Here is a 26,081-nt window from a genome sequence, read left to right on the forward strand (position 1 = left end):
CTTGTTGGTCCAGACAAATTATCTGAAGGAGTAAGCTATAGTTGATCCAGTTCTGAATAGCACAGAGATCCCTTTGGGCTTTTAGAAAGTCCTTCAATTAAACACGTATTATTTGTATTGCTTGCCAAGTACATCACCATCCTTCTCCAGACATCAGTGCTGAAGATAGCTTTGATAGCTTTCTGCACTATGATCTTTAATTTAACCGGTGGTATAATGACGCAGTATCATACATTTCCTGAATAGCACATCTCCCTGCAGTGTGTTCATCCACATAAATAATTCACATAAATAATTCACATAAATAATTCACAATAAACTACAATCAGTTTTAAATTGAATGACCCCACAGATGAATATATAATGCATTTGAGAACTTGCCCAAACATCTAAACCCACAAACCATTCTTCTTCTTTCTCTCTACTGATTTTCATCCACAGTACTTAATTCAGCATCAAGATGAATTAAAAGGATGGATAACAGTACTCTATTATTTTAAAAAACAATCCCCTATTTATTGTTTATATTTTAGGTAGTAACTCCTGAAATACTTGTATCACTATGCAGGTCTTTGTCATCTTTACCAGGAGTGTGTGAGGGCACTAGAAGAGACAGAAAGCCATGCTCTAGTTCCCAGAGGCAAACTCTGTCACACTGGGAACACCAGGTTAACAGAAGTACTGCCCAACTAGAATGAGGGACAGACTATCAGAGATCTGAATTTGATTTGTAAATATCAGCGTATTTTGTACCTTCATTCACTGGTATCAGCTGGGCTTTGTAGATAACTTTACCTCCGTGTTTGCTTTGGAACTAGCAAAACAAGTCCTTTGGATCAGGGAACAGCAGCCATATACCTGCCCATTGCTTTCATCTCTTAATAAGGGGTGGTCTTACAATTTGGTGTTGGTCCATATTGTTCTTATGCTCAAGGCAAATTGAGAACGAGTGAAATAGCAATTTTCTTCTCTAAGAGAATTTTTCCAGGGTAACCCTTCATCTGCAGAGTATTGTTTGGTGTTATGCCAAATTAAGTAATATTGAATTGCAGGAGCTAAACCTAGTTAACTGGTTGTTTGTTTTATCTGTGAAAGAAAGAGATGTAGTCAAGAAGAGATATATTTTGTTAAAGTTATGATAAAGAAAAAAAGCACTTCTCCTTAATAGACTATGATCAGTAGCAAAGCACTGGGGCAAACCATCTACACTCTGCACCTTTAAAAGGCCTGAAACTAAGATACTGACTGGTCAAAGCTATACAGAAACTTGAATCAAAATGTTTCTAAACCTCATTGATAAAAGCCTGATACGTTTAAAGAGCCTGGGAGGCCTGCCACTCATTTAAAAGGAGCCAGGATTTCACCCCAAGGGTTTGGCACATCATGGCCAGTGACCTGAATGAGCTTATTCACAGAGCGATCAGAGCTCGTGGGCGCCTGCTCCTCCCCCTGCTGTAGTCCAGTGCTTTCCCACTGTGACTTTATTCACTGCTTTGGTCTCAATTTCAGATGCTGGGCAAGTTCAATACTGTAAAAATAATCCTTTCTCCTATTGACAGTGTAACTTTATAGTACTTGAACACGGAGATTTGACTGTCGGTCAACAGAAATACTTTTCATCTCTCATTCTTCTGATAACTTCTTTTGAAATACATTCCCTTTCCTCCCCCTTCTTGACACATAAAAACCTCCCTCTGCTTGTCATTCAGGGATAAGTGGAAGTGGAAACAAAGCAGTCACGTTCCTTGGCTGGCCTTTATAAACCACTTTCTGCCAGAAACTGTCTTACTATTCAAGGTATTGAGGTCGTGGTGGGAAATATTCAGGAAGGGTACATGTTTTAACAATTTCTCTTGAAACTGGAATACTATAGAACTTAAAAATACTTGACATGCTGACCTGAACAAGCACACGAGTTCTACTTTTGTGTGGATCGGCCCACATGCTTGTGGCCACTCACAGCAGAATGAAAACTTTCTGAGGGGCAGAATTTATTCTGTGTAGTTTGATTTGTATTCTGAACTCTACTGAATGTTTTTCCTCTTTGAGCAAACATGCAATTTCGTTACCTACTGATGCCAATTTGCCTTTGTGCATGTAACCTTTATGCACCAAGTGTTGCAGTCCTCAGATGGGAGACCTTTCCTTCCATAGCAGTCTTGCTGACATGACTGCTTTCTACATCTTCATTTAGGATACCAATTAAATAAATTAAATCCTTATGCTCCTAAAACACACTCCTAAGACATCAACACTTAAACACTCAACCTTTATCTGTCCTATGACTCCTGTGTCATGTTGAGAGCCCATAAGGGAGCAGAATCACTTTTAAAATATTCATTCCAGTGCTTCACAAATGACTTGTGAGCTTTAAGAGATTATTAGGAGTGTTTCCTTCTCCTTCTCTGATCCTAATAAACATTGAGATCTGAAGGCAGACAACAGGCATTCTGGCTTGGTAATACACAACAAAGCAAGGCTGCCATAAAAGGAAGGATTGTGCTGTTGTGACTGCTTTAATCCTACACCTCTCTGCTCCTAGAGGTTTTTGGGAGTCCAAAAGGAAGAGCCAAAAGCAGGAGAGAACTGGACTTCCATGGCAGTGGTGGCCAGGTTGAAAGTCTTTCCTGCAAAACGGCTAACAGCCCTCATGGAATCCAAATTCAACAGGTGATTGTTAAAGCCACTGCAATGGAAGCAAGGGGGGAAGCAGAGGAAAAATGTGATGAGAAAGAAAGCTGGTGTTTAAAGCCTGGATCATATGCAGGTTACTCTAACATTTGTAAAATTTCACTTTACATATACCTGCATGCATGTATTTCTGAGGAAGGAATTGTTGGAAATAATACAGTACAGCAAAATTACAATCAATTACTAAATGTTTGGGCACATTTACTTAGTGCATCATCCATTGCCCAGTCTTTTCCAATTTCAACACAGGCAGAAAAACAGTAAAATGCTTTTTTCATGAACTGTGAATAGCTTTTCTTTTACAATTTTTAACACAACCTTGGCCTTTGTAAAAAAAAATAATCTAAGTAATTTAAAACATTTTCCAAGATCAAAAACATCTTTCTAAGAGCGGAAAGAACTGTTTTCTATGAGACCTGTACAATGACTCCTCACTGACTTCTTTCTTCACTTACTCCATAAGTCATTCTAAAAACTAGCTGTGATGCCCCCTTGTTCCTTCCATAGGTAAATGGCTGAAGAATATTGCTGTGGAAAATTGACTCTAGATTTTGCTCCATCTTGGAAAAAGAAAAAAGAAAAGAAAAGAAAGCACATCCCTTTCACTCATGACATCCAGTTGCTCATATGAAAACAAAGTGGTGCCTCTAGCTTGGCATCTGGGATTAGGCTTTGCTCATATACACTGAACTATCTGATTACTGCCAATGGGATTACTTGTGTGAATAAGGCAAGCAGGATTTGACCTTAATATTTCATTTTAGGACCAGGCAAGTGGGACAGAAACTGTGAGAAAGCAAGCCCTTGTCCAGCCAAAAATCTTTGATTACCATCAAAGTAAATGTTTGCCACTTGCTTTTCATATTTAATATTTTGGAAAAATCTTCCCTTTGTATGAACGTTTTGTATGGCAAGTGCAGAATTAAAATAACATGTGAGCTGGCAACATTACAGCATACTTTGTATTTAATACTATCTGCAAATTGTCTGCTGAGCAGATTAAGATAGGATTTAAATAAATATTAAGTCAAAACATTAAATAATTTTTTTTAAAGCATATAAGAATGGAGTTTTCCCTTTCATTTTCTCTTTACTATTAAAATTGGTTATTTATGTGACCTTAAATTATTAGGGAATTCTATGCAGTTTTAAGCCCACATTCTCTGAGACTTAGCATGCAGTTTGGGTAAGTTGAAAGCAATGGATAGCTCTTGTGGGGAAAGAATGGCTGATTCTTTTCATGATGTGTTCTGCCTTATTTTAGCAATGCTTTACCATAGCTTTCTTAATAGCCTGCTCCATGTGTTTCCTTTTTTAGATGCCAGGGTTAGAGGATGGTTCCTTTTGGACTCTTACCTTCCCACATTTTTCCTTACCGGAGCATATCTACTCTGCATATGGCTGGGCAACAAGTTCATGAAGAACAGACCTCCTTTCTCTCTCAGGCCTCATCTCATCGTGTATAACCTGGGCATCACACTGCTCTCCTTCTACATGCTCATAGAGGTAAGTGCTCCTCCATGCAGCAGGGCTGAGGAAGGTGAGAAGGATACAGCTTTCAGCAGAAATATCTTAGTGGCAGGTGGTTTTTGCTAGGAAAGTTTAAATCAACAGCAAAATAAACTAAGTATTAAAAAATCCCTTCTCATCCTAGATCTTGGCATGTTTTATCATCCTTCCTGAGCTATAGTGCACATCAAGGACAGCTCTTTGCTGCCAGGACCATGTCCACAAGATTAAATTTGGATCTACAGCAGCCACTCAGCTCAAACATGCCTATACCTTGTCCTTCAGCACCCATGAAAATGCCATAGATTGGGTTTTATTCCTATGACCATCTGTTCAATGATTTTTCCAGGCCCATGCTTAAACATGAATAGATTTATAGATGAGAGAAAGTACTAATTTATTTATTTTATTGGCATTATTTTTCTGCTCTTGGGACTAAGAAGCTTTTCTCATACATTCAGACAGTAAAAGACAGATGTTAAAAACTTACCACTTCATCCAAAAGCAAGGGCTGCAGGGCTTGGAGGCTGAATATGGTCACACAGATTATTTCCCAAGTACTTATCAGAACAGAACATGCTCATATAATTCAGGATCTCTTTAGAACCAGAAGAGGGGATGGAATGCATCTGATGATTTTGCAACAGCAGAGGATTCAAACAGTGCCCCTCAACAGCCATGTGTGGTTTTTTCCTCTGCAGAGGGAAACAGAAGCCAGAAGTCACAATTTGGATATTATTTGGGAGCTGCTCATTCTCAGCCTTTTGACAGCTGTGGTACTTTTAATATTAAGGTGTTAACATACATTACTTGAAGCCCTTAAAAACAAACACTAGAAGACAAAACCCACAAACCCTTTTTTTTCTTTTTTTCCTGAAGAGTGACCCTGGGCATGATAAGCCCTGGCTGATAAATGTGCTTGATTCCATGGTGTGGGCTGACATTGCTCTGTTGCCTGCACAGTCTCACAGCATTTCTCACTCCTGGGGCTCTTGGCCACAGTTTCCACCTTATTCTGTTAGCTGGACAAGAAACTTTTCAGAAGCCAAACAGGACACCCAAAGACTTCAAGTTTTAAATTAATTTGAACTAAACCAAGTGACTGGCCTGGTCAAATGGCTGAGGAGCAGTTTAGGTTTGTGCCTTTGTGCAAAGGACTGATTGTGCTACACAGAGCTTTATCCTGGTCAATGCTCCAGCTGGCTTCAGTGGCTGCTCTGGGGGCCTGGGAGTGCAGGATAAGGTTTAAAGCAAAGGAGAAACCAGCACAATTGCTGGAAGGTTTGATGACTCCACAGTGATTGTATTCCAGAATTCAGATTAGTACTTTGATGTTTAAATCTCCATTTTGCTTGGAGGTATGCAGATAACCGGCTGCAGTAGCAGGACTCAGCAAAAAGGATTAACTGAATAGAAAACAATATTGCTGCCCCCTTTCCTTTCCAGTCTGATTTGGGCTGCCACAAGTAAATAAATGGAAGAACAAAGAAAATTTTAGCAGGTCTCATTGGCATGAATGAAGCAAATTTTGTTTTAGCCACCTTTATATCCTGGTAGGAACTGTATTTAGCCACCTCCTGTTCAGCTGCCTTCCTGTTCCACCCTTCCTGAGGCTAACTTTGCTGCAGACAGTCACTGAGTTGTGTTAGTCCTCAGATTAGTCGCTTGAGAGCCTGATTCTAAGGCTGGAGGCTGCTGATTTACACCTCCCAGATTGCAGCTGGGCATGGCTGGCAGTGCCAGCTCACAGCTCCACATTCTGCAGATTTGGAAACCCAGGGAACATGATGGCTGATCTCTACTGCCAGCTGTTCTACTGCAGATTTCACTCTCAGCTCTGGACTGTCAGCCAGGCTGGTTTTACACTGTACAAAACACACTTCCACAATACTGGCTGAATATTTTCTCTTAGTCTACTTCCCTGGCTCCTATCACAGCTGCTCCTGTGAAGGAGCAGAATGGAAGTTAATACTTGCAGTCCTGCCTGAGGAAGCCTGCACATCCCTGCTAAAGAAAAGTAGGCAAATGGGAGAGCAGAAATCATCTTCAGTACCAAATAGTGTCATGGTGATTCAATATTTCAAAATGTTTAATTTCCAAAGCTTCTCTCTATGCCCCTTATTCTCTCAGTCTTTTGTGGACCGTAAGCTCTTTAAGGCAAGAGTTACCTATATTTAGCATATTCTGCACAGTGGTTCCTTATGTAAACACAGCTGATCCTTCCAGTGACTGTGATCCAGGATCAGTTCCTGGTTAGACACATCTACAACAGTTGTTTTATTCCTCCGTCCTCTAGCTGCATCTAAATCCCTTTGGTCTCTCTATTGGGGATAAATCACAAAATAAGAAGCTCTACAATAGAGGAAAAACACATTCCCCACACCCCACCAAAAGAAACCCCCATAACCAACCATCTTTCTTTGTTTTGTTTATAAGGTGCCACACAGCATTTCTTGCAATAGCTCCAGAATGTAAGAGTTGCTTCTTAGGCATTCAAAAGGAAAAAATACCTTATTCACAAGAAAGGTTGTATCTCCAAATACAGCCTCTCCTACATGATGGATTTAATGAGAAACATGGTAAACCTACTGATGGAGATACCTGTGCTTCAATTCTTCATCTCCTCACCCTCATCTCCTGACTAGTTATAGCTGGCCCTTCATGACAGTTGATTTGTGCAACCTCAAGGCAAGAAGACGAAGGTTACAGCAGAGAGTCATAACAAGAGGGCTGTTTTTAAATCTCCAAGGGCAGATTCCTCTTTTGAGCCGTAGCCCCCCATGCACTGCACCGTGGGCATGAAGTATCTGGGAGCCGATTTTATCTCTGAGCTTTGAGGTCAGCCAATCTGCAAAGCACTCGGAGGAACAGCTCCAGGACAACTCTAAGATGTGCCATTAGCATAAGGTCAGATACCCCTACGATCTCCAAGGACGAGGTCTAAAGATAAGGGCTCTGCCCAGCTGCCATCATCCCACTGAGATGTCTCAAAATTTTTGAGTCAACAAAGAATTACATGCCTCTGAAGGCCTCCCAGAAGGGCAGCTTGCTGGGCCTTTATTTAGAGTTCTGAGTTAGGCAAATGGATTTTCCTGAAGTTGTCAAAGATGTGTACCTTCCCCAGTTGAATATGATAGAGAAGTTGGCACTTGGTTTTGGAGCATGTTTTTTTCAAGTACCTGAATCTTAGACAAAGGTCCTGTGCTTAAACTGGGCAGGCTGCAAGTGGGCTACTGAGGAGGCAAAAGACAATTCTTTTCACCATTGCTGCTACTAAAGAAACCAAAATTTGTTACTGTTGCATACTTTTCTGTACCAGTAAGTGCTCATAGACCTAGATCAACTCTACTGATCCAACAATTTCTAGAATATTGTCAAATTCTGTATAAGGAAAAACAGCCAGCATCTTTTTACTTTAACAAAAATCAAAACTTTTAACAATTTCCCTTGAGAAATATATGCCTTTTCTCTGCAGAAATCTTTGCTTCAGGTGCTAAAATTACCAACTATGAGCAGTAAACCAGCTTACTGGTTTACTTTGTAAAAAAACACCACATCTGTGCATATTTTAAAATTGTTTCATGTGCTTACAAACCACACTTCAGGGATGCAGCCTGAGGCACCAGAGGCCAAAGTGTCACAAGTTCAGTGATAAATTAAAACTGGAAACACAGGAGACCAGTGCTGATCTCTGAATTCTGAAATTACCCAGGTGAGGATACTCTCTCACTAATAGGAATAGACATAATCTCTGCTACAATCCTAGGCTGCTTTCCCCAGCAATAAGTATCACCTCTGCCCTATTTAAATCAAATCTCAGCTGGTCATCAAGGTCTCACCCAAGTCCTTCTGTTGATCAGGCACTGAGAAAACCAGGACACCATTTGGGCCAGATTAAAAAGGAGATCTAGAGATATGTGTCATTAGCAGAGGGGTGGCGTGATGTCTCAAGCTGCCTGTATCCCCAGGTAGCTTCTCAGACTTATTACAAATCCATGGGATTTGTAAGCAAGCAACCACATCCATGTGGGGAGGCAGGACTTGCATGTGAGGACCCCTCGTCTCAGAGCAAAGGGAAAAGAGCAGAACTCATAAGTATTGCCAGCCCAGTGTATTAACCTTTCTAGAGGAGCTAGAAAAAAGTCTTCTACCTTATAGGATTAAATAAAATAAAAAGCAGTAAATCAACTGCACTTTGGCTGTTTCTAGGAGCTGAAAATCCATCCTACGTTAAGTCCAGTTTCTGAATTATAGCCCTAACTTGCATGTTCATAGATGCCAAGGTGGTGTGAGGATTCCCAGAAGTGCCAGAAGAATCAGGGCTATCAGCCACCACTTTTAGCCCTACCCACTGAAACTGAGATTATATCTCATGTGTTACTAGAAAGTATAATTCCTGAATTAAGCACAATGGGGCAAAACAAAAGGAACAAATCAAAAATAGAAGGAGCACTTAAACTCTGTTTTTATTCCATCATTATAATGTCGCACATCAGAAGGATTTCCTTCTTTTCTGTGTACGTGTTAAAAAGGTGGAGCTTGTGTAGCACAAGTCCTAAGTCAGCCTTTAACAGTGCAGATGATGGGGAAAGGTGAAAAAGATCCTAACCACTTGAAGCTGTCCTGGAATTTTACTATGAAAATCCAACTTCAATATAATCTAGTTTTTGGTGTTTGTTTTGTTTTGATTTTTTTTTTAAATAAGATTGTGATAAATTATTGTTTAATAATCCTTCTTTAATTGTTCAGAAGTTAACAAATGTAAATTAAGTACAGAAATAGGGAAAGATTCTAGATCCATCAATACTGGCGCTTGAGGTGAAAGTTTCCTTGGAAGCAATTACTTAGTACTGAAAGACTATTTGTACCTTAGGGCAGCAAAAGAAACCAGAAGAGATCAGGTGCATTTCTCTATCATTTGAAGAAAAGGAGAAGTGGAAAAAAGAAAAACCTAGAGAGCAAAAGGTCACTGAGAATGCATTGTAAAGCAGTGAAATGTAAGGACAGCAGCAAACAGCTCTTCTGGTCGAGTAGGAACTTTGTGTGAATGGGGTTAAATTACCAGGTGTTCTTCTACCTTAATCGAATAATTTCTTTGGAGAGCTGAGGAGCTGACTTTGCTGCCCTTGCCTGCTGTTATTCCAGCTGGGCACGTTGTCCTCACATCTCAGTTTTCATCCTCTGTGTTCTCCTTGTCTTTCCTACTGACCTTTCTGAGTTCTGCGTTTCAGTAGAACGTTTAACCTGATCATTGGAAAGGGCAATGCTCTGGATCTCTCATGCACATTCAAGCAGAATTCAGTAGAACCTTGTTGGAAATCAAGAATAAAACTTCATATGATGAGGTTTTCCGTATGTGCACAGCTTCTAATACCCCCATTGGTACCATAAAATATGATAGGGGAGCTATTCAGAACAGATGTAATCAAAAACTCATGGAAAATAAGCCTAGACAGGATTTCTTTTAGCCTATCTCACTATCCCAGACAACAGCAATACTCAAAGTAATTACCTTTCATAACTGATTTCAAGTAATTTTGAAGTCATTAGTTCACTAATCTTTCTATCAGACTCCCATTTACTTAAAGAGTATTAAATAGAACAGGCTGGTAGTTTCTTGACAATATGGCTTTACATTTGAAAGAGTTTTTGTTGATAAAGAAATTTCAAAAAATTATCTGAACTTCACTTGGGAAGGGGCTCTTATTTTTTGTCACCATGTTATGAACTTTCTGACCTAAAAACAGGAAGAAAGCATAGGATCACATATTTCATCCACCCTGGAATAATCGGTATCCTTCTAGCTACAGTGCTCCAGTTGGAGGATACATCCAACTTAGGGTCCAGCTGTATGTGCTGGATATGGTCAGGATAGCAAACTCCAGTTGGTATATTAAAGAATTAGACAATCTTTTTGGGGGAGACACCATGCATGCAATTTTTTGACCTTTAACCAAACCCATGGAGAGCCTCACCAAGCAATAGCCCAAAGCACACTTTTCACAGTTCTGTCCCCATGAAAAATATCTCGAATGCATCATAAAGAGGAACAACAAAATATTTCCCATGTGATAAATCTTGTGAGGTATTTCCTCTTCAGCACCTGGATTTGTTTGGCACAACACCACCACCTAAGTTTTTACATTTGGGGAAACCATGGCACTAGCCAAGTTGCAAGGCAAGGACATTCTGGAATTTCCCAGTCCTGGGCTGAACCATCAAGCCCACGCTGCTTCCCTACAGGGTTTATAGTTGTGCCAGAGTGCAGCTTATCTGAGATCTTGGAGGCACAAAGGCATCAATCTGGAAACACAGGCTGTTCTGCATCCCAGCTATCCATCTAAAATCTGGGATTATACCACAATTATTGGAGTCTTGTCTAAAGATAGGCAACCTCTATAGTGAGATATTCTTAATAAATACTATTCACAGATGATTTTACAATTTAATGTTTTAGCCAAAAATGAAATACCTTAAAGCTTTCCAGGTATTTTCTAAGATTGATTTAATGACAATTTCCTCTTTTCATTGGGTTATCATGTAAAAGTGTGATGGCCTCAGTGGCCTTGTGGTGTGCTTCATGTGCTTCACCCAGCATCTTGGGTATTGCAAGACAATTCAGATGTTGCATGCTTGTGGAAGTAGGTCATGTTACAGGCAAGGAGCTGATTTCTCCCTTTAAAAACCAAAAAAAGGAAAAACATGTGTGATTATTAGCATCTGGTCTCTATTTTTAGATACTGATGATCTTCTCAGGCATTCCATTCTAAAATCCATTTAAGATAATAACGGAAATATCATTTATCTTTCTTTCCTGAAATACTGCCCTAAGTGGCTCCTTTTCCTTGTAATGTGGCCATCAGGCAGCTGCTTTTAGGACTATTTTGTCCAAGTCTGTAGTTCCAGAGAGGAGCTGCCACTGACAAGGACTAACTAAAGTCTCCACTGGCCAAGGGAAATAGTGATTCACAGCACTCCAAGTTAAGTCCTTCTTTGTGCTACGTAGTTAGATTAGTCTCCATTTCTTAGTCTACTGAGACATCAATTGCTTGAGAATAGTGGTCATATCAAGTTGTTTTAATTGGTCTGAGGGCTGGAGTGCCTTAGAAAATCCAGTAAAACATCACACCCATTATAACATCTTGCTCTGTTTTTTTCACATGAAAAACGCTGGTGCTCAGACTCCTGCTCTGAACTTTTAAGAGGAATTTTAATTACTTGAATACTAACTCCATCATTAGTTTTTAGCTTTCCTCCTTAACTGTTTCCATGTAGACAGACCAGGTACTAGATAGACCATTTCAGTTGTAAGGGACCCACAGCAACCACCTAATCCAACTGCCTGACTGTGTCAGGGCTGACCAAAAGTTAAAGCATGCTGTTAAGGGCACTGACCAAATGCCTCTTAAACACTGACAGGCTGGGAACACAGGCCACCTCTCTCGGAAGCTTCTTCCAGGGTTTCACCACCCTTTCAGTGAAGAGCTGCTTCCTAATGCCCAGTCTAACTCTCCCCTGTGCAGCTTGGAACTGTTCCCACACATTCTGTCATTGGATCCCGGGGTGTAGAGCTCAGAACTTCCCTCCCCTCTTCCCCTCCCCAGGAAGCTGCAGAGAACAACGAGGTCACCCCTCAGCCTCCTCCTCTCCAGTTGGACAAGCACAAAGTCCTCAGCTGCTCCTCACAGGACTTGCCTCCAGCCCTGTCACCACCTTTGTTGCCCTCCTCTGGTACAGTCAAGGACCTTCACAACCTTCTCAAATGGTGGCCCCAGGCCTGCACACAGTGCTCAGGGTGATGCTGACACAGTGGGATAATCCCCTCTCCTGGCTGGATGAGGTTTGCCCTTGGGGCTGCCAGGGCACACGATGGCTCATGGGGAGCTGCTGCCAGCCAGCATCCCCAGATCCCTTCCCACAGGGCTGCTCTCCAGCCATTCCTCCCCACTTCACACTTGTTCCCATGATATTCTATCCCAGGAGCCAGATCCAGCATTTGGACTTGTTAAAGTTCATCCCACTGATGACTGCCCAGTGCTCCACTCTATCTCTCTACAAGGACTCTTGTCCCTCAAGAGAGTCAGCAGCACCTCCCTGTTTCATATCATCAGCAAACTTGCTAATGGGGCATTCAATTTGTGCCTCCAGATCCCTGAGAGATATTTTGAACAGCACTGGCCCTATAACTGATCCTGAGGAACACCACTGGTGACTGGTCACCAGCCAGATGTAGCCCAATGCTGATGCCTCACGCCCTGCCTTCCTCCTGCCCTGAGACAAGGGGGAATACTGAATTGCTTCCAAGCATTTCCTCTCTGAGAAAGTCCAACCACAAACTGAGGTTCTCCTACAACTCAAAGAGCACAGAGAACCTGCCAGCAGTAGAAATGGCAATATAAATTCAGAAAATCACATCACTTTCCTTTCTAGCCTGCCTGTGGGGAACAGATAAAAAACAAGCTACAGCTCTGAGATTTTTGAAGTTGAAAGCTTGAAATGAGCAGGGCACAGGCCCTTGGGTCAGGCTCTTAGAGCTTAGTGTGATACTTGGTGAGGTGAGAGGATTGCATCGTCTTTTGGTACTTGCTGCCCACCTCTACACCTCTGAAACTTCTGATGAATGAACCAGCTTTCAATTCTGAACACTTTGATTCCTCATTCACAAAAATAAGGAAGGAGTTGGACTGATGTGGAAAAAACTCATGTGAATTCTCATGCTGTTTATACTTGAGTAGATGAATAGAAGCCATTTATCAGTGTAAAAACAGGAATCTGTTAAGAACAATATTAGGGCAAAATATGAAAATCTACTAATTAATAGGATGTTGCTACTTAGCAGAAATTTTTCACAAGGCAGCGCTTTGCTCTTTCATGATCTCTTTTTCCAAATAGCTTCAAACAATACTGGTTTTAATATTATTTTCAGGATAAGCTACCAAGAATGCAAAGAATTCAAAGAATTGTTTTTGAGGGGAAGAGATTTTGTGTTTTGAAAGAGAGAGGGGGATTTCTCATCTCTTTAATAGATCCTGCATTTGTACCATCTCTGAGTAATTAATAACACCATCAGCTCTGCAGAGTTGTGACTGCTCAGTGTACAGAAGGGAAGGTGACTGAAACGGTACAAGTAATGTATGGGTTTGGTATCAGAAAAAAAAGAGACCTGTTACCAAAATGTCTTGTGTTAAGGTGCTGGCTTCTGTTCCAGATATGCATCTGACTCACTTGGCACCATTGAATGAGCTGCTTATCTTCCACATCATTGAGAGTCGACAGGAAAGTCATAGCCAAGATCACCAGGATCCCTTAAAAATTACTCTCGGCTTTCCAAATTTCCACAATAACTTTTTTTTTTTAAAATCAGGAAGTTAGCCAGAAATCTTGAAAATTATCTTGCAAAGCAGAGGAGTCAAAACTCAAAGTGAATTCTTTTCTTTTCTTTAAAGGAGACACAGTAGTATGCAAGGCAGCTGCAACAGAGAATAGAAATGTTGAGCTACAGAAAAGCTGACATGAAAGACTGAGGTTAAAAAAGAGTCAAAAAAGATCTCGTCTTAGCTGCTGGCTTTTGAAATGCAGACAGAAATCAGAGGAAACTCTTCTGCCAAGTAAAATGACTGGGGAATAAGCAAATAGAATGATCTGAAAAATCTGGCATTTTTAAAATCATGGAAGAATGAACTAAAGAAATTAAATAAAACCATCCAGTCAGACAGAGTGGTATTCTCACCCCAAAGCTTACTCTCCATTTACATGCTGACCATCTGTAAGGAGTTGCAGATTTCCAAATTACCAAATTAAAAAGTTGTGATGTTGAACAGAAATATTGATCCTTATGACCCTCTAATAGTTTTTTCATCTCATTTTCCAACATGGACCCTTTGAACGAAATACTTGGAAAAAAACACCCAAAACCTTGAGATGCTATCTGAGCTCACCTGTTTAGCACTGGCAGGAAAGCTTCATAAAATACATCAAGTTGGAAGAAACCCATCAGGATGATTGACTCCAACTCCTGGCCCTGCACACGACTCCCCAACAGTCACACCATGTGCCTGAGAGTGTTGTCCAAACACTTCTTGAACTCTCTTGGGTCTGGTGCTGAGACCACTTCCCTGGGGAGCCTGTTCTGGTGCCCAAATACTCTCTGGGTGAAAACATTTTTACTGATATTGCACCAAAACCTCCCCTGATTCTGCTTCATGCTGTCCCCTCGGGTCTTGTCACTGGTGACAAGAATGAAGAGATCAGTGCCTGCCTCTCCTCTTCCCCTCATAAGGAAGTTGTGACTGCAATGGGGTCTCCCCTCCATCTTCTCCAGGCTGAACAAACCAAATGACCTCAGCTGCTCCTTATTAAGGCTCTTCACCATCTTTGTAGCCCTCCTTTGGATGCCCTTTAGTAGCTTAATGTCTTTTTCATACTGTGGCACCCAGAACTGCCCCCAGCACTGGAGGTGAGGCTGTCCCAGCTCAGAGCAGAGCAGGACAATCCCCTCCCTTGCCCAGCTGGCCATGCTGTGCCTGATGCCCCCCAGGACAGGGTTGGCCCTCCTGGCTGCCAGGGCACTGCTGGCTCGTGTTCAACTTGCCATGGACCAGGACCCCCAGGTCCCTTTCCATGGGGCTCCTTTCCAACCTCTCCTTCCCCAGTCTGTACATCCAGGGCTGCCCCATCCCAGGTGCAGAACCCTGGTTTGTTACCCCAGGGACCACTTCATATGCTACCCGACCAGTTTTCTAGAGATGCAATTAGTTTACTAGTCTGCACAATGGCAGGAGGAGTTGAAGCCCACATAAGCCTTAGGTCCACTTTTTCCTTCAACTTTTGTTTTTCCTTCTGTTCCTTTTGTAGCTGTCTCTGGAGCTGTTTTATTTTGAAGGACAGTAGTAACTCTGTTGCTTTCCATCTCAGTTTTCAGTTATTGTTTTTCTTTAATATTATCTTTTCTGTAGTGGCAGGCAGCTTCCAGACAGGTATCTAACATTTTGCACATAATCACTTTCTTATTCCTAGCCTTTATATGGCCCCTAGCAACTTACAGATTTCCTCCACAGCTTTCCAATCACACCAGTTATCCTGAGCCCATTTGTGTGAGAACTTAGGACTTGGACTTCTTCCATGCTTTTGTAAGTAGCCAGTGATACTGCTTGCAAACCTGCTGACTACACCAATTTTTGGCAAACGTGTGTTTTAAGGTCATTTAACAAATCACTGGCAAAGGTATAATCAAAAACAGGTTTTATATAGAAGTGAAAGCACAACAGATTTCTTTGGCAAGGTTCACTCTACTGCTTACCAGGTAGTTAAAAAAAGCAAACAAAAAATCAGTATCAATCAATCCAGACCAAAAATATCCCCAAAGTATCTCCATGGAGGAGTCCTGCAGCAGCTCTTGGCATGTGGTGACACACCACCTTCCTGTCTCAGGGCTTTACCTGGGACCTGCTGGGCAATCAACCAGCCCTCACTCCCAACCTTTATTACACAAAGAGACAACACACAAAAGAAATTTTTCAAAAATAAATCCACTGTAATCATATACAAATTGGAACAGTTGTAAAATAGACTAGTATTGAAAATTTCATCTTTTCCTAGCAAATTTCTGTGAACCAACATTTTACCTACTGCAGCAGAGAACTTTGAGGTCAAGTTTCTTCAGCAAAGCAGAAAAATGAGTTGGTTGTAAAGGAATGTGTTTGTTTCAATTGTTACGTATGAGTTATCTATAAAACACTAATTTACTGTATTGTCATCTCTGTATTCAATTTCTATGGGCTATTTTGGCCACCTAAAACAGCTAAGCTCACGATACAGGGACAGTCACAGAATTTGAATTCAAAATAAAAACAGTAGAAGACTCTGCTTCTCCAGGTTTCAATGCATTTTAATGTGAATTTGTAATAAGCGTTCTAGGCTACTTTCTAATGCTCCAGACATTATCAATAATCAGTTTCTAATGTATTTACTCTGGGAATTAATTCAGTTTGATCACTGAGAATGTCTCTGCTTCACTTTTGTACAGACTGTCACAGACTCAACACAGGACAGTTCTTTTCAGTGTGAACTAGAGGGAAAAGTCATCCCCTCTGTGCTGACACACATCCCTGTGAACGTAGCTCCAGAGCTGAAAGCAACTCACTTCTCTGAGCATCTTGCAATTCTGCTTACAGCATAACACTTCAATGCCTTTTTCCCACCCTCGCTCTCTGCAGTGTCTGCAGAGGATGAGAAAGACCCAAGAATTTGAGTTGCTCAGTTTGTCCCCAAACCCACTGTGCCCTTATTTGAGAATAAACAAGATCTTTTCAAAATCAATGGATTCTAGATGGCATTTATAAGCAAGAGATGATGCTCCCTCTTCCAAAAGGACTGCTAAATGCTTTACGTGGCTGTTACTGTAAAAATATTCCATATCAAAAACTACCATATGTTTTTCTGGCAAGCTGCTCTATCCCAAGCGTGGCACTCTGATATTTCATTGCTCTGTCTGCTTCCCCATGTGACATGCACAGGATTTAAGAAACTCTGTGCCCATTCACGCCTCCATTCAGCACTGTGCCCGCTCTCCTCTTCCTCCAGCATTTAAGAGTGTAGGATAAAGAGACACGTATGGCATTAGGAAATATTTCTCCCATTGCACTACTTTGCATTTGCCTTCTGTTTGCTTGGCACACAGGGAATTTTTCTCAAGGACAGCTTTGCACAAGTAGCTATGTTAAGCTCTGTTCATACTGCTTCAGGACAAAGATACAATATTCCAGTGTTTGCTTTGGAACGAGGATTTGGAAATGCATTAAGTAATGAGAGATTTTAATAGATGCCTTGAAGGCTCTAAAGCCAGACAAAGAAGAAATGCATCATTTCATATCTCCACTTAACCCATGCCTTTCTCCTTTCAAAATGCAAGATATTAGAAAGTCGTCTAGCTCAAGAGCATCAGTTCATGGAAGGAGTGGGTACCCACCAATAAGGACAGAACAACTGCAGGGGGAAAAGCCATTCCATCTGTTCACAAATGTAACCTCTCTGTTTTCTTTTCCAGCTCATCCTTGCCACGTGGGAAGGCGGCTACAACTTGCAGTGCCAGAACCTCCACAGTGCAGGGGAGGCCGATATCCGGGTGAGAGACAAAAGCAGCTCAGCCCTCAGCATCCTTTCTGTTTTAACTGTCTTGAACTGTCCTAGGACAGAGCCTGAGCTCTGATAAAATAGCTCTACTCTAGAGGAGGAAATATATTTCATTGTAGTGAGTATCAAATTTAGATTTTTTTTTAAAAGAAAGATCTGGCAGAAAAATCTGTTCCGTGTCAAGAAAATGGCACCCTTAAAAAAACCCAAGCAAGCAACCCCAAAATGAAACAGAAACCTACCCACAAAACTGCATCTTCGTAAAAAAAAACCCTCAAAACAATTACAAAACCCTTCCTCAAAGTCTATATTTCTTAAGTTATATTTTGATAATTCTATGTTTACACAATTGCTTAAATATGTGTGATTTTTTACAAAACTGCTTCATTGAAAAGCAAAGTAAAATTGAAGCTTGTGCTTCTCCTTTAATAGCATATTAATACCTTCTGGGAAGTTGCATGCCTAGGGAGTGAAGAAGTACAGTAGTATTTAAGCACTTGTATGGACAGATATTGATCTCCTGCTCCTTTTTTCTTGCTTGTACAGGTAGCCAAGGTGCTATGGTGGTATTATTTTTCCAAAGTAATTGAATTCATGGACACTATCTTCTTTGTACTGAGAAAGAAAAGCAGCCAGATCACCTTCCTTCATGTGTATCACCATGCCACTATGTTTAACATTTGGTGGTGTGTTCTGAACTGGATACCTTGTGGGCAGAGTAAGTCTTTGTTTGCTTCATCACCCCGGGTCTAAGTCAGCTGCAGCTGGGGAGGAATCACATCACCATGCAAAGGAATTGTGTCACTGTGACATACGAGGGCACCTTTAGGGTTCAGAGCCTTTCAGAACTACTGACCACCTGCAGAACACAGGAAAGTTAAAAGCACAGGAAAAGTTCAGGTCAAAAATACCTGAGTTTTAGGCCCTAGATTTTTCACTTTGCCGCCAGCTCATGTATTTACTTCTCTTCAAACCACTTTTAAGCATAACAGTACTGAGGAGCACAGAAGAGACATCACATACAAGACCTACTCCAAAATCAGATGCAGGAAGAAGTCATGACCGTGGTAAAGCCTTTACCAATCACAACAAATTAAATCAATAGCCCTTTCACAGGCTCAACTCTTGTATGCATCAATCTCTGCTTTAGCAAGATGTTTTACTTACATAGTTACTAATTAAGATACCAGTTTAAGTTTTTTCTGTTTCATACATCCTCAGAAGATTATAGTAAATGTCATAGTCTTCCCTGTTAGGAAGGGATCTATGATGCCACAGGCTGGTCTCTTGGCATTTGCATAAGAAGTCCAATCTTGAGCTGTCTCACAACAGGCACACTTTTCCAGGGCTTCACATAGCCAGAGACTTCCTGTGGAACTGCTTTCAAAGTTGAAGAAAACTGTTTTTTTCCTACAACCTATTCGAAGGAGTCATCTCAGCCCATTGTAATATCTTGTAAAGAAACTTGTTGCAGGTCTTTTTCAGAGCTAAAAGCAGAATTCACATTTGTTGGCACTTACTGTGGACAGCACAAAATCAAAGTAGAGGTAGAAGCAGGGATCAGAGATTTCATAGAAATTAGGAGCTATTTCTAGAGGTGTGAACAAATCAGTGGGGGTTTGTGCTTTCTAATGTGTGGTCCCCACACTTTGCACGAGCACTGTGCTGCTGTAATTAAATCAGTAGCTAAGTAATTAATCAGTTGCAAAATCAGAACAACTGGCGAGTCCATCTTGTAGTTGCAGCACTGCCATCAAACACAAAAGCACACAACAGAGAGCAGTGCTGCTACTTCTCTATAGTCTGCAAAGTACAGAGGATAATTCATTTCCTCTGGAACTAGTATCCAGTAAGTGTAACTAATAAGAGCAGCAAGGTATTATCTGGGATGAAATTCTGTAAATGTGCATCTAGCAGAAGAGCCAATGAAGAAAACAAGAGCAATGATCAAACACATGCACAAAAGGCTGGTCCAATGCTACTGCATCAGGGAACAGGAGTACGGGTGTCTCCCAGGGTCCTAAGCTGCATACGAGCAGCAAAGTCATAAAGGAGTGTTGAAAGCTTACAGGAATAGTGGAAAGACTCATTGCAAGAAGAACTTTAGGGGAGGGGAAAAAAAATAGCCTGTATCTACAGAATAGGAAAAGGTGGAGGAGAAGAAAAATATGAGATAAAAATACAATATTCAGCATGAGAAAAGCCCTCTGGGAAGTATCATTTGGTTTTTTTGGTGCCCTAGGAGAGCACCTCTACACATCACGAATGTCTTTAGCAAGGAATAAGCAGGAAAGGAATGCTTACCATACACAAGAGATTCAATATAAAGGCAATATCACAAGCAATAATATCCTCTCACTTTTTAGCAGTTGGCATTTAATTTTTTTGTCCCCAATGTATTTTTATAGGTTTCTTTGGACCCACTTTGAATAGCTTTATCCACGTGCTTATGTATTCTTACTATGGACTGTCAGTCATCCCTTCTATGCGCAAATATCTCTGGTGGAAGAAATACCTCACTCAGGCACAACTGGTATGTATCTTATTTCACTCTCATTTTTAACTACCAGAAATCCTTCAAAATGTGAGAAGACTAAATGAACTACAGGCAAACATTGTTATATACACAATTGAACCAGTTAGAATTGAAGTATAACAAAACTATCATACAGTGACTTATCATAAGTCACTAGCACACCTTGATATAATTTAATAAAGGAAATTATGTTCAGAAGTGTTTTCTGTAGAAAACAAATAGTAGAAACTCTTTAGTCGACAAAATTCTGTTAGTTTTGAACCATTACATAGAAAATGACTGCTCCTTAATTGTGGAAAAACATTGATTTAAAAGTCACAAAAAACGTCTGACAGAACCAGCTCCAAGACAGATCTCCCCTGCTGGCCAAACCTCTGTGATATCATATTTATTTGAGGGTGAAAAACATAGTACAGCAGCTGAGAGAAGGCAGGAAACATGAGAGAAACAGCCTTGCAAACACCCATGTCAGAGCAGAAGGAGGGAATTCGCACCAAGAACTGCCCTGCATCCTGTGGTGAAGATGCTGGTGAAGCTGTTCCCCTACAGCCCATGGAGGTCCATAAGGGAGCAGAGATCCACCTGCAGTCCATGGAGGACCCCTCACTGCAGCAATGGACACATTTGCCCTGAAGGAAGATACAGCCACAGGAGAAATAGGCTCCTGTGGACCCGTGGAGAGAGAAGCAGGTTTGCTGTCAGAATCTGTGACTCCGTGGACGCCCACATAGGAAGAGCCTGTTCCTGACTGGACCCTGTGGAGGGGACCCACACTGGGGCAGTTTGTGAAGAACTGCAGCTCATGGGAAATACCCATATTGGAACTCTCTCCCACTGGAGAGACCCCACACTGAAGCAGGGAAGGAGTGTGAGGAGAGAGGAGCAGCAAAGCCAAAGCAAGACGGGCTGACTACAAAGCCCATGCCCCTGCACCACATGGAAGGAAGTAGAGGAGTCAAAAGTGAAGTTGAACCTGAGAAGAAACAGAAGCTTAGGGGAAGGTGTTTTAAATTTCATTTCTTGCTATCTTTCTGTGTTATTAATTGGCAATACTTGAAATTATTCTTCCTCAAGTCAAGTCTACTTTGCTTTTAACAGTAATAGGTAAGTTTTATCAATTGCCTTCCCTACCTTTATCTCAATCCACAAATTCTTGTCATCTTATTTTCTTCCCTTATTCTATTGAGAAGAAGGAAGAAAGCTGCTGCTTGGGCAGCTGGCAGCCAAGCCAGGTTAACCCAGGGCATATAATTTGGAAGTTCAGATGTTTGCAGTGAGCTTTAAAATTCCTGTGTAGAAATTTGCTTAGAAAATCTGCTTCTCTGAGCTGAGACCATCTCTGCAGGTGAAACACACTGCTCTGTTGGAAATGCTCCTCAGTACACTGGATTGAGGGCACACGTGTCTGGCTGAGGAGAATCAGGTGCACCAGTGTGGGCTCACAGTTCTAAATACAGACAAGTCTCTGCAATTTCTTCCCTGTCTCATTTTTGCCTCCTTTGTCTCCTCCTTAACTCCAGTAATGCAAGTGATAGCCTATCTGAACTCCTTAGACCCAAGTTTTGCATTTTATGGTCAGACTTCTAAAGCTATGGCCAGGAATCTTCAGCATTTCCTCCAGTCTCTGCCCAGTAACAGAGACAACAACTGTACCTCGCACAAGGTCTGGAAGATAGAACAACATCTACTAACTCTGAGAGAAAGAAAAAAGCTTCCTTTTCATCAACTAGGCCTATAAACTTACTTTTAGAAACCTCTGACCCTTTAAGGTTTTATTTAATTTCACAAGAGCACCATTTTAAGTTAACCTTTACAATGCATTCAGAGGTTAGAAAGGGATAGTTTTCAGGAGTACTTGAACTTTGAAGGAGGAGGACTAGAGGCCATTGCTGTGTCTGATTTAGCTAGCACTGACCCTTTCTCAGCAAATATTCCTGCATTATCTTCTCTCCACAGATCCAGTTTCTGCTCACTATTGTGCACACACTCAGTGCAGCTGTGAAGCCATGTGGATTCCCATTTGGCTGCCTCATGTTCCAGTCCTCCTACATGGCCACACTGGTCATCCTCTTCATCAACTTCTACATTAAGGTAAGCAGTCTTCTGAGAACTCTCTGACAAGGATGGAGAAAATAGAACTTTTTGGGTAGCAGTCTGGGTGGACTCAGATGTAGAATGAGTATCAGTGCTTAAAATACATTAGTCTTAAAATATATACATCATTTTAGGATAACAGATATAGTCATGTCAGAGAGTGAGTGTTATTCAGTGGTGATGACCCCCTCATTGCAGCTCAACTCTTCTACACTTGTATAGCAAGTCAGGTACTGCATTCAGTACATAGGGGGTCTAAATTTGCTTTGGCAGGCAAATTTTTGAATCTTTCTCCTCCTTATGGGAAAAAAAAATAAAAAAACCCTGTGTTTGCCTTGTTTACTTCAACATCTTTTAGCAGGGAGTGCTCTAGCCTGCCTGCATACATAAAGATTTTAGTGTACAAGGCTTGAAATCTCTTGACAGTGAGAAGTATGTAAGTAAGCCTGTAGTAAGGCTAGTAAAGTAACATCACCCACAGCAGTGAAAAGACTACAGTACCTTTTATGCAGTCTGAAGCAAATATGTACATCTGCATCAACAAACAGCAGACAAGCTCCATTTACAGTTAACCATAAGCAGTGTTTTGGTGGGCACTAAATTAATCCGAGTGTTTACTTTGGATTTTGCTTTTATAGACGTACCGGAAAGCACCTTCAAGAACAGCTGTAAAGGAAACCCCTGTCACAACTGAAATCAAGAATGGTTTCCATAAGGACTACTTTGCTGCTGCCAATGGATTGCAGAATAATAAGAAGGCACAATAAGTATAGTGTTTCCTATGGTTTTTTTTTCTAAAGAGAAAAAGAAAAAAGACTGAATTGCAAGCTTTAGCTTAAAACCTATTTGATTACATTTATCAGTTCTTTGTACCAGACACTTATTAATGTACTGCTATTTAGGTTTTAACAAAACGAGTAGAATTACTTGTCTTGTCAAAGATCACCATCAGAACAAAGAAAGCCAAGATCTTTCTCATATGAAAATGAAAACCTTTCTGATTTCTAATGCTGACACAAAAACGCCTTATGAAACACTTGATGGATAAAGCCATCAATGCCTTCAAAAGGTTAGGACTCTGTTCAGACTAACACAGTGAGCACTTTCAGTGCATGCAAGAGGTCTTGAGGCAAGGCTTCACAGTGCACCCAGTACATCCAGCTAAACTGTGGCTAAGGCCAGGAAAATAAAGGAGGAGAGAGGGAAAGGTGACAATCATACATTTTCCATCACCATACCCCTCTTTTCTTCTTCTCAGCAATTCCCCAAAGCATGCTCCTTCCCCATGGACACCAGCAAGGTACCCTTTGATCCTGTGGCAGCCCTGGGGAAGGACATGACAGAGGGCAGAGCCCAGGTGCACCATCCCATAGTTTGTAGGCAGCTGTGCACCATGCTCACTTGCTTTACACAAGTACAACCTGATTCAAATGCCTAAAAGGGTGGCAGGACTTTCTGTTTCAGGGGGCTGTGCTGATAGCCCCTGGTACTGTCCAGAATGGCATTCTGAACACAGAGCAAAAGAAGTCACTTTGAGCTTACTAATTAATAGGAGTTCTAGGTAAATGGATTTTGAAAGAAATAGGGTCTTAGCAACTTAACGAAGATAAATCCGTTGAGTGTAAATGTGTGTAAAGTTAATCCTATACAAACATTGCTAACTCAAAGCAAACTGTCATGCCACATATTAATAGATGGAAGATGCAGAAAATTTGAAAAGTGAGTTAAGCAATGAGCAAAGCAGGTTATACAGGCATTTCTGTGGCAGGTGGACCTTACTCAGACTAGTCTCTGGCTAGAGAAACAGATGGGACTGAGGCACAATCCTCTGGAGGGGAAGCAAGGAGATATCTGTTGTCTGCAGGTATAAAGTCTCTCTCTCAGTCCATCACCGTTTTTGTTGCTTCAGTTCACTGCATTTACTCCCACTTAAATAGTTAGAAATGAAGAATACTTCCAGGTTTAACTGTATGGGTCTGCCCTCACCCTTTTCTCATTTAGCCCGGTAAATTTCCTCTACTAAAAGTAGACACAGACTTTTTTCCTCACAGTGAAGTAGGTCTGATCTCTTCCATTCTCACATACAAAATTCTCTCAACAAAAACAACTTCTGGAGTCACTCCAGTCCAGCAAGTCCCTTGGACTGAAGCAGTTCTGTAAAGGAAACATGTCCTCTCACTCCTGTCACCTTGCAGAGCCCCAGGGCAGGAGGACAAAACACACACTCGGCCAGCACAGAAGGCTCATATGTAGAGGAGACTGTCCCAAATCCTGCTGTCCAATTCTTCTCCACCTCTAGAAGGTCAGTTATCCCCATTTAGATGATCTGCCAGAGGAGCAGCAGTATGGACACAGGGCAGCCAGCCTCACCTGGAGCAGCCTGAGATACCACAGCCATGAGGATTCATGGATAGGAAGGGAAGTGGCTGAGGAAGAGGTGCAGTAGGGGAAGAACAGATGGGGTTGTCCAGCAAAAGTAAGAGGAGAAAATGGCATGATGAAGGGTGTTCTGTGTCAAGAATTCTGCTTGACAGTGTGTTTGAAAGTCCCATTGGATGCCATCTGTCTCCAGACAGTTCCAGTTCCATTGCAACAGGGACAAAACTTATCTGCTCCAGCAGAAAACTGAAATTCCCAAAATGCTACAACAGAAGCAGTACCTCTTAGCAGGCTGACTGCTGAACTACATCATTGTGAACCGGGTAACCAAAATAACTGCAACATTCAAACACTTTCACACCACCACACCAACCTAGATCTAACTGGTGCATATTCATATTTGCTCCCCTCTTCATGATCCTGGTCACAAAACCTCAATTACTGAAAGTCAGTGTTTTGTTTTATTTAACACTCAAAGGGAGAAAGCAGCAACCCAAAAGAAAAAACCCCCCCAAAAAAATCCAAGAACCCTGCATTCACAAAGCCTAGACACTGTATGCATAAAATATTTCTCATTGGTTCTTCCAGAACCTTTACAGGTACTTCTGATTGATACTAAAAAACCCAAGATGTAAGAAATTAGTTTACATTAGGGCTTGACTGAGGATATTTTACATACCCCTAAGTAAAGGGAGAGCTTCAGAGCTCTCTAGAAATCAGCTTGATACTGGAAGCCAAGGTAAAGGCAGAGGAATTAGAAAAAGCTGATAAGACAGTGAACAAAGCAATGAGCTGGACCATTCATCTAAGGCAGGCAACAAAAGGGTTGTGTGTCCCAGCATGGATTTTAGGCCGAGTGGAGTCCGTAATCTTTTGATGGCCAAGCATGCATTTGACTATCAAGGTGGAAAGCGTCAGCTGTGCTGTGTTAAAGTTTACTACAGCAATCAAACCCACAGATATTGTCTTTTGTTTTGTTGAAACCTCGTTCAAAATAAAAGGAAATAAATAAATGCCTTACTTGAAATTCAAAGGGCTGGGGAAAAAAAAAAAAAAGAAAAAGAAAAAAAAAAAAAGGAAAAAGGAAAAAGAAACAGATGGTGTCAGACCTTGCAGATCCAGATCAGCCAGGAAGGCTGGAATCAGGTATGTTTAAAATTCTTCAGATATGTCTTAACATCTTCAAAATGCTGCAACTTTGAAGAAAGAGAAGCATTGACTTTTTAAACTGATTTTCCTGTAATACATAACACTGTAAATAAACAAATTTTACTATCAGCTGTCTCCACTCCTCTTTAAGGCATCAAATTGGGCTGGCAACTGGTTACTTGAGGCTACTTTTGTTCTCCAACTTTTAAAGAAGCCTTTTAGGGCATTCACATCAGATTCAAAAACAATCTCCATAATTTTATACAACACTTTCACTGGTGTTGGTGTAAAGCTTACATGTGATTTTTATAGGTTTCTACCTATAAAAACTTGGGCTTTTAAAGGTAATATTGAAGTAACTTGTTTGTTCAAAGCTTATACTTGCCCATCAAGTCCTCATTTGATCATTGGATTGTTTTCAGTTGGAACACAATGGTAGAAAACGAATGGAGAAATCAAAATCTCACAAATCTCAAGATCTCAAAAATAAAATTTCTTTCAGATTGAAAATACACAATAGCTCTCACTTATTCCTAGAAACATGTCTATTTTCCAGTGCATTGCTCTCTTAGATGTGGTTCTACTGCCTGCA

At 41.1% G+C, this 26,081-nt stretch overlaps 1 protein-coding gene across 1 annotated transcript in view; it reads left to right on the forward strand.

Annotated features, from left to right (window-relative positions):
- ELOVL2 (ELOVL fatty acid elongase 2) overlaps positions 1-25,618 on the forward strand; it is a 51,138-nt gene extending 25,520 nt beyond the window's left edge. The window contains exons 3-8 of the mRNA XM_014878743.2: positions 4,010-4,197; positions 17,246-17,323; positions 17,878-18,049; positions 19,740-19,864; positions 21,824-21,958; positions 22,600-25,618. Coding sequence (XP_014734229.1) covers positions 4,010-4,197; positions 17,246-17,323; positions 17,878-18,049; positions 19,740-19,864; positions 21,824-21,958; positions 22,600-22,728 — 827 coding nt within the window. The 3' untranslated portion in view covers positions 22,729-25,618. The remainder of the gene's footprint in view (positions 1-4,009; positions 4,198-17,245; positions 17,324-17,877; positions 18,050-19,739; positions 19,865-21,823; positions 21,959-22,599) is intronic.
- Positions 25,619-26,081: the final 463 nt, after the last annotated feature.

The sequence above is a fragment of the Sturnus vulgaris genome, chromosome 1 (genome assembly GCF_052056855.1).
Source record: "Sturnus vulgaris isolate bStuVul1 chromosome 1, bStuVul1.hap1, whole genome shotgun sequence".
Lineage (NCBI taxonomy): Eukaryota > Metazoa > Chordata > Aves > Passeriformes > Sturnidae > Sturnus > Sturnus vulgaris.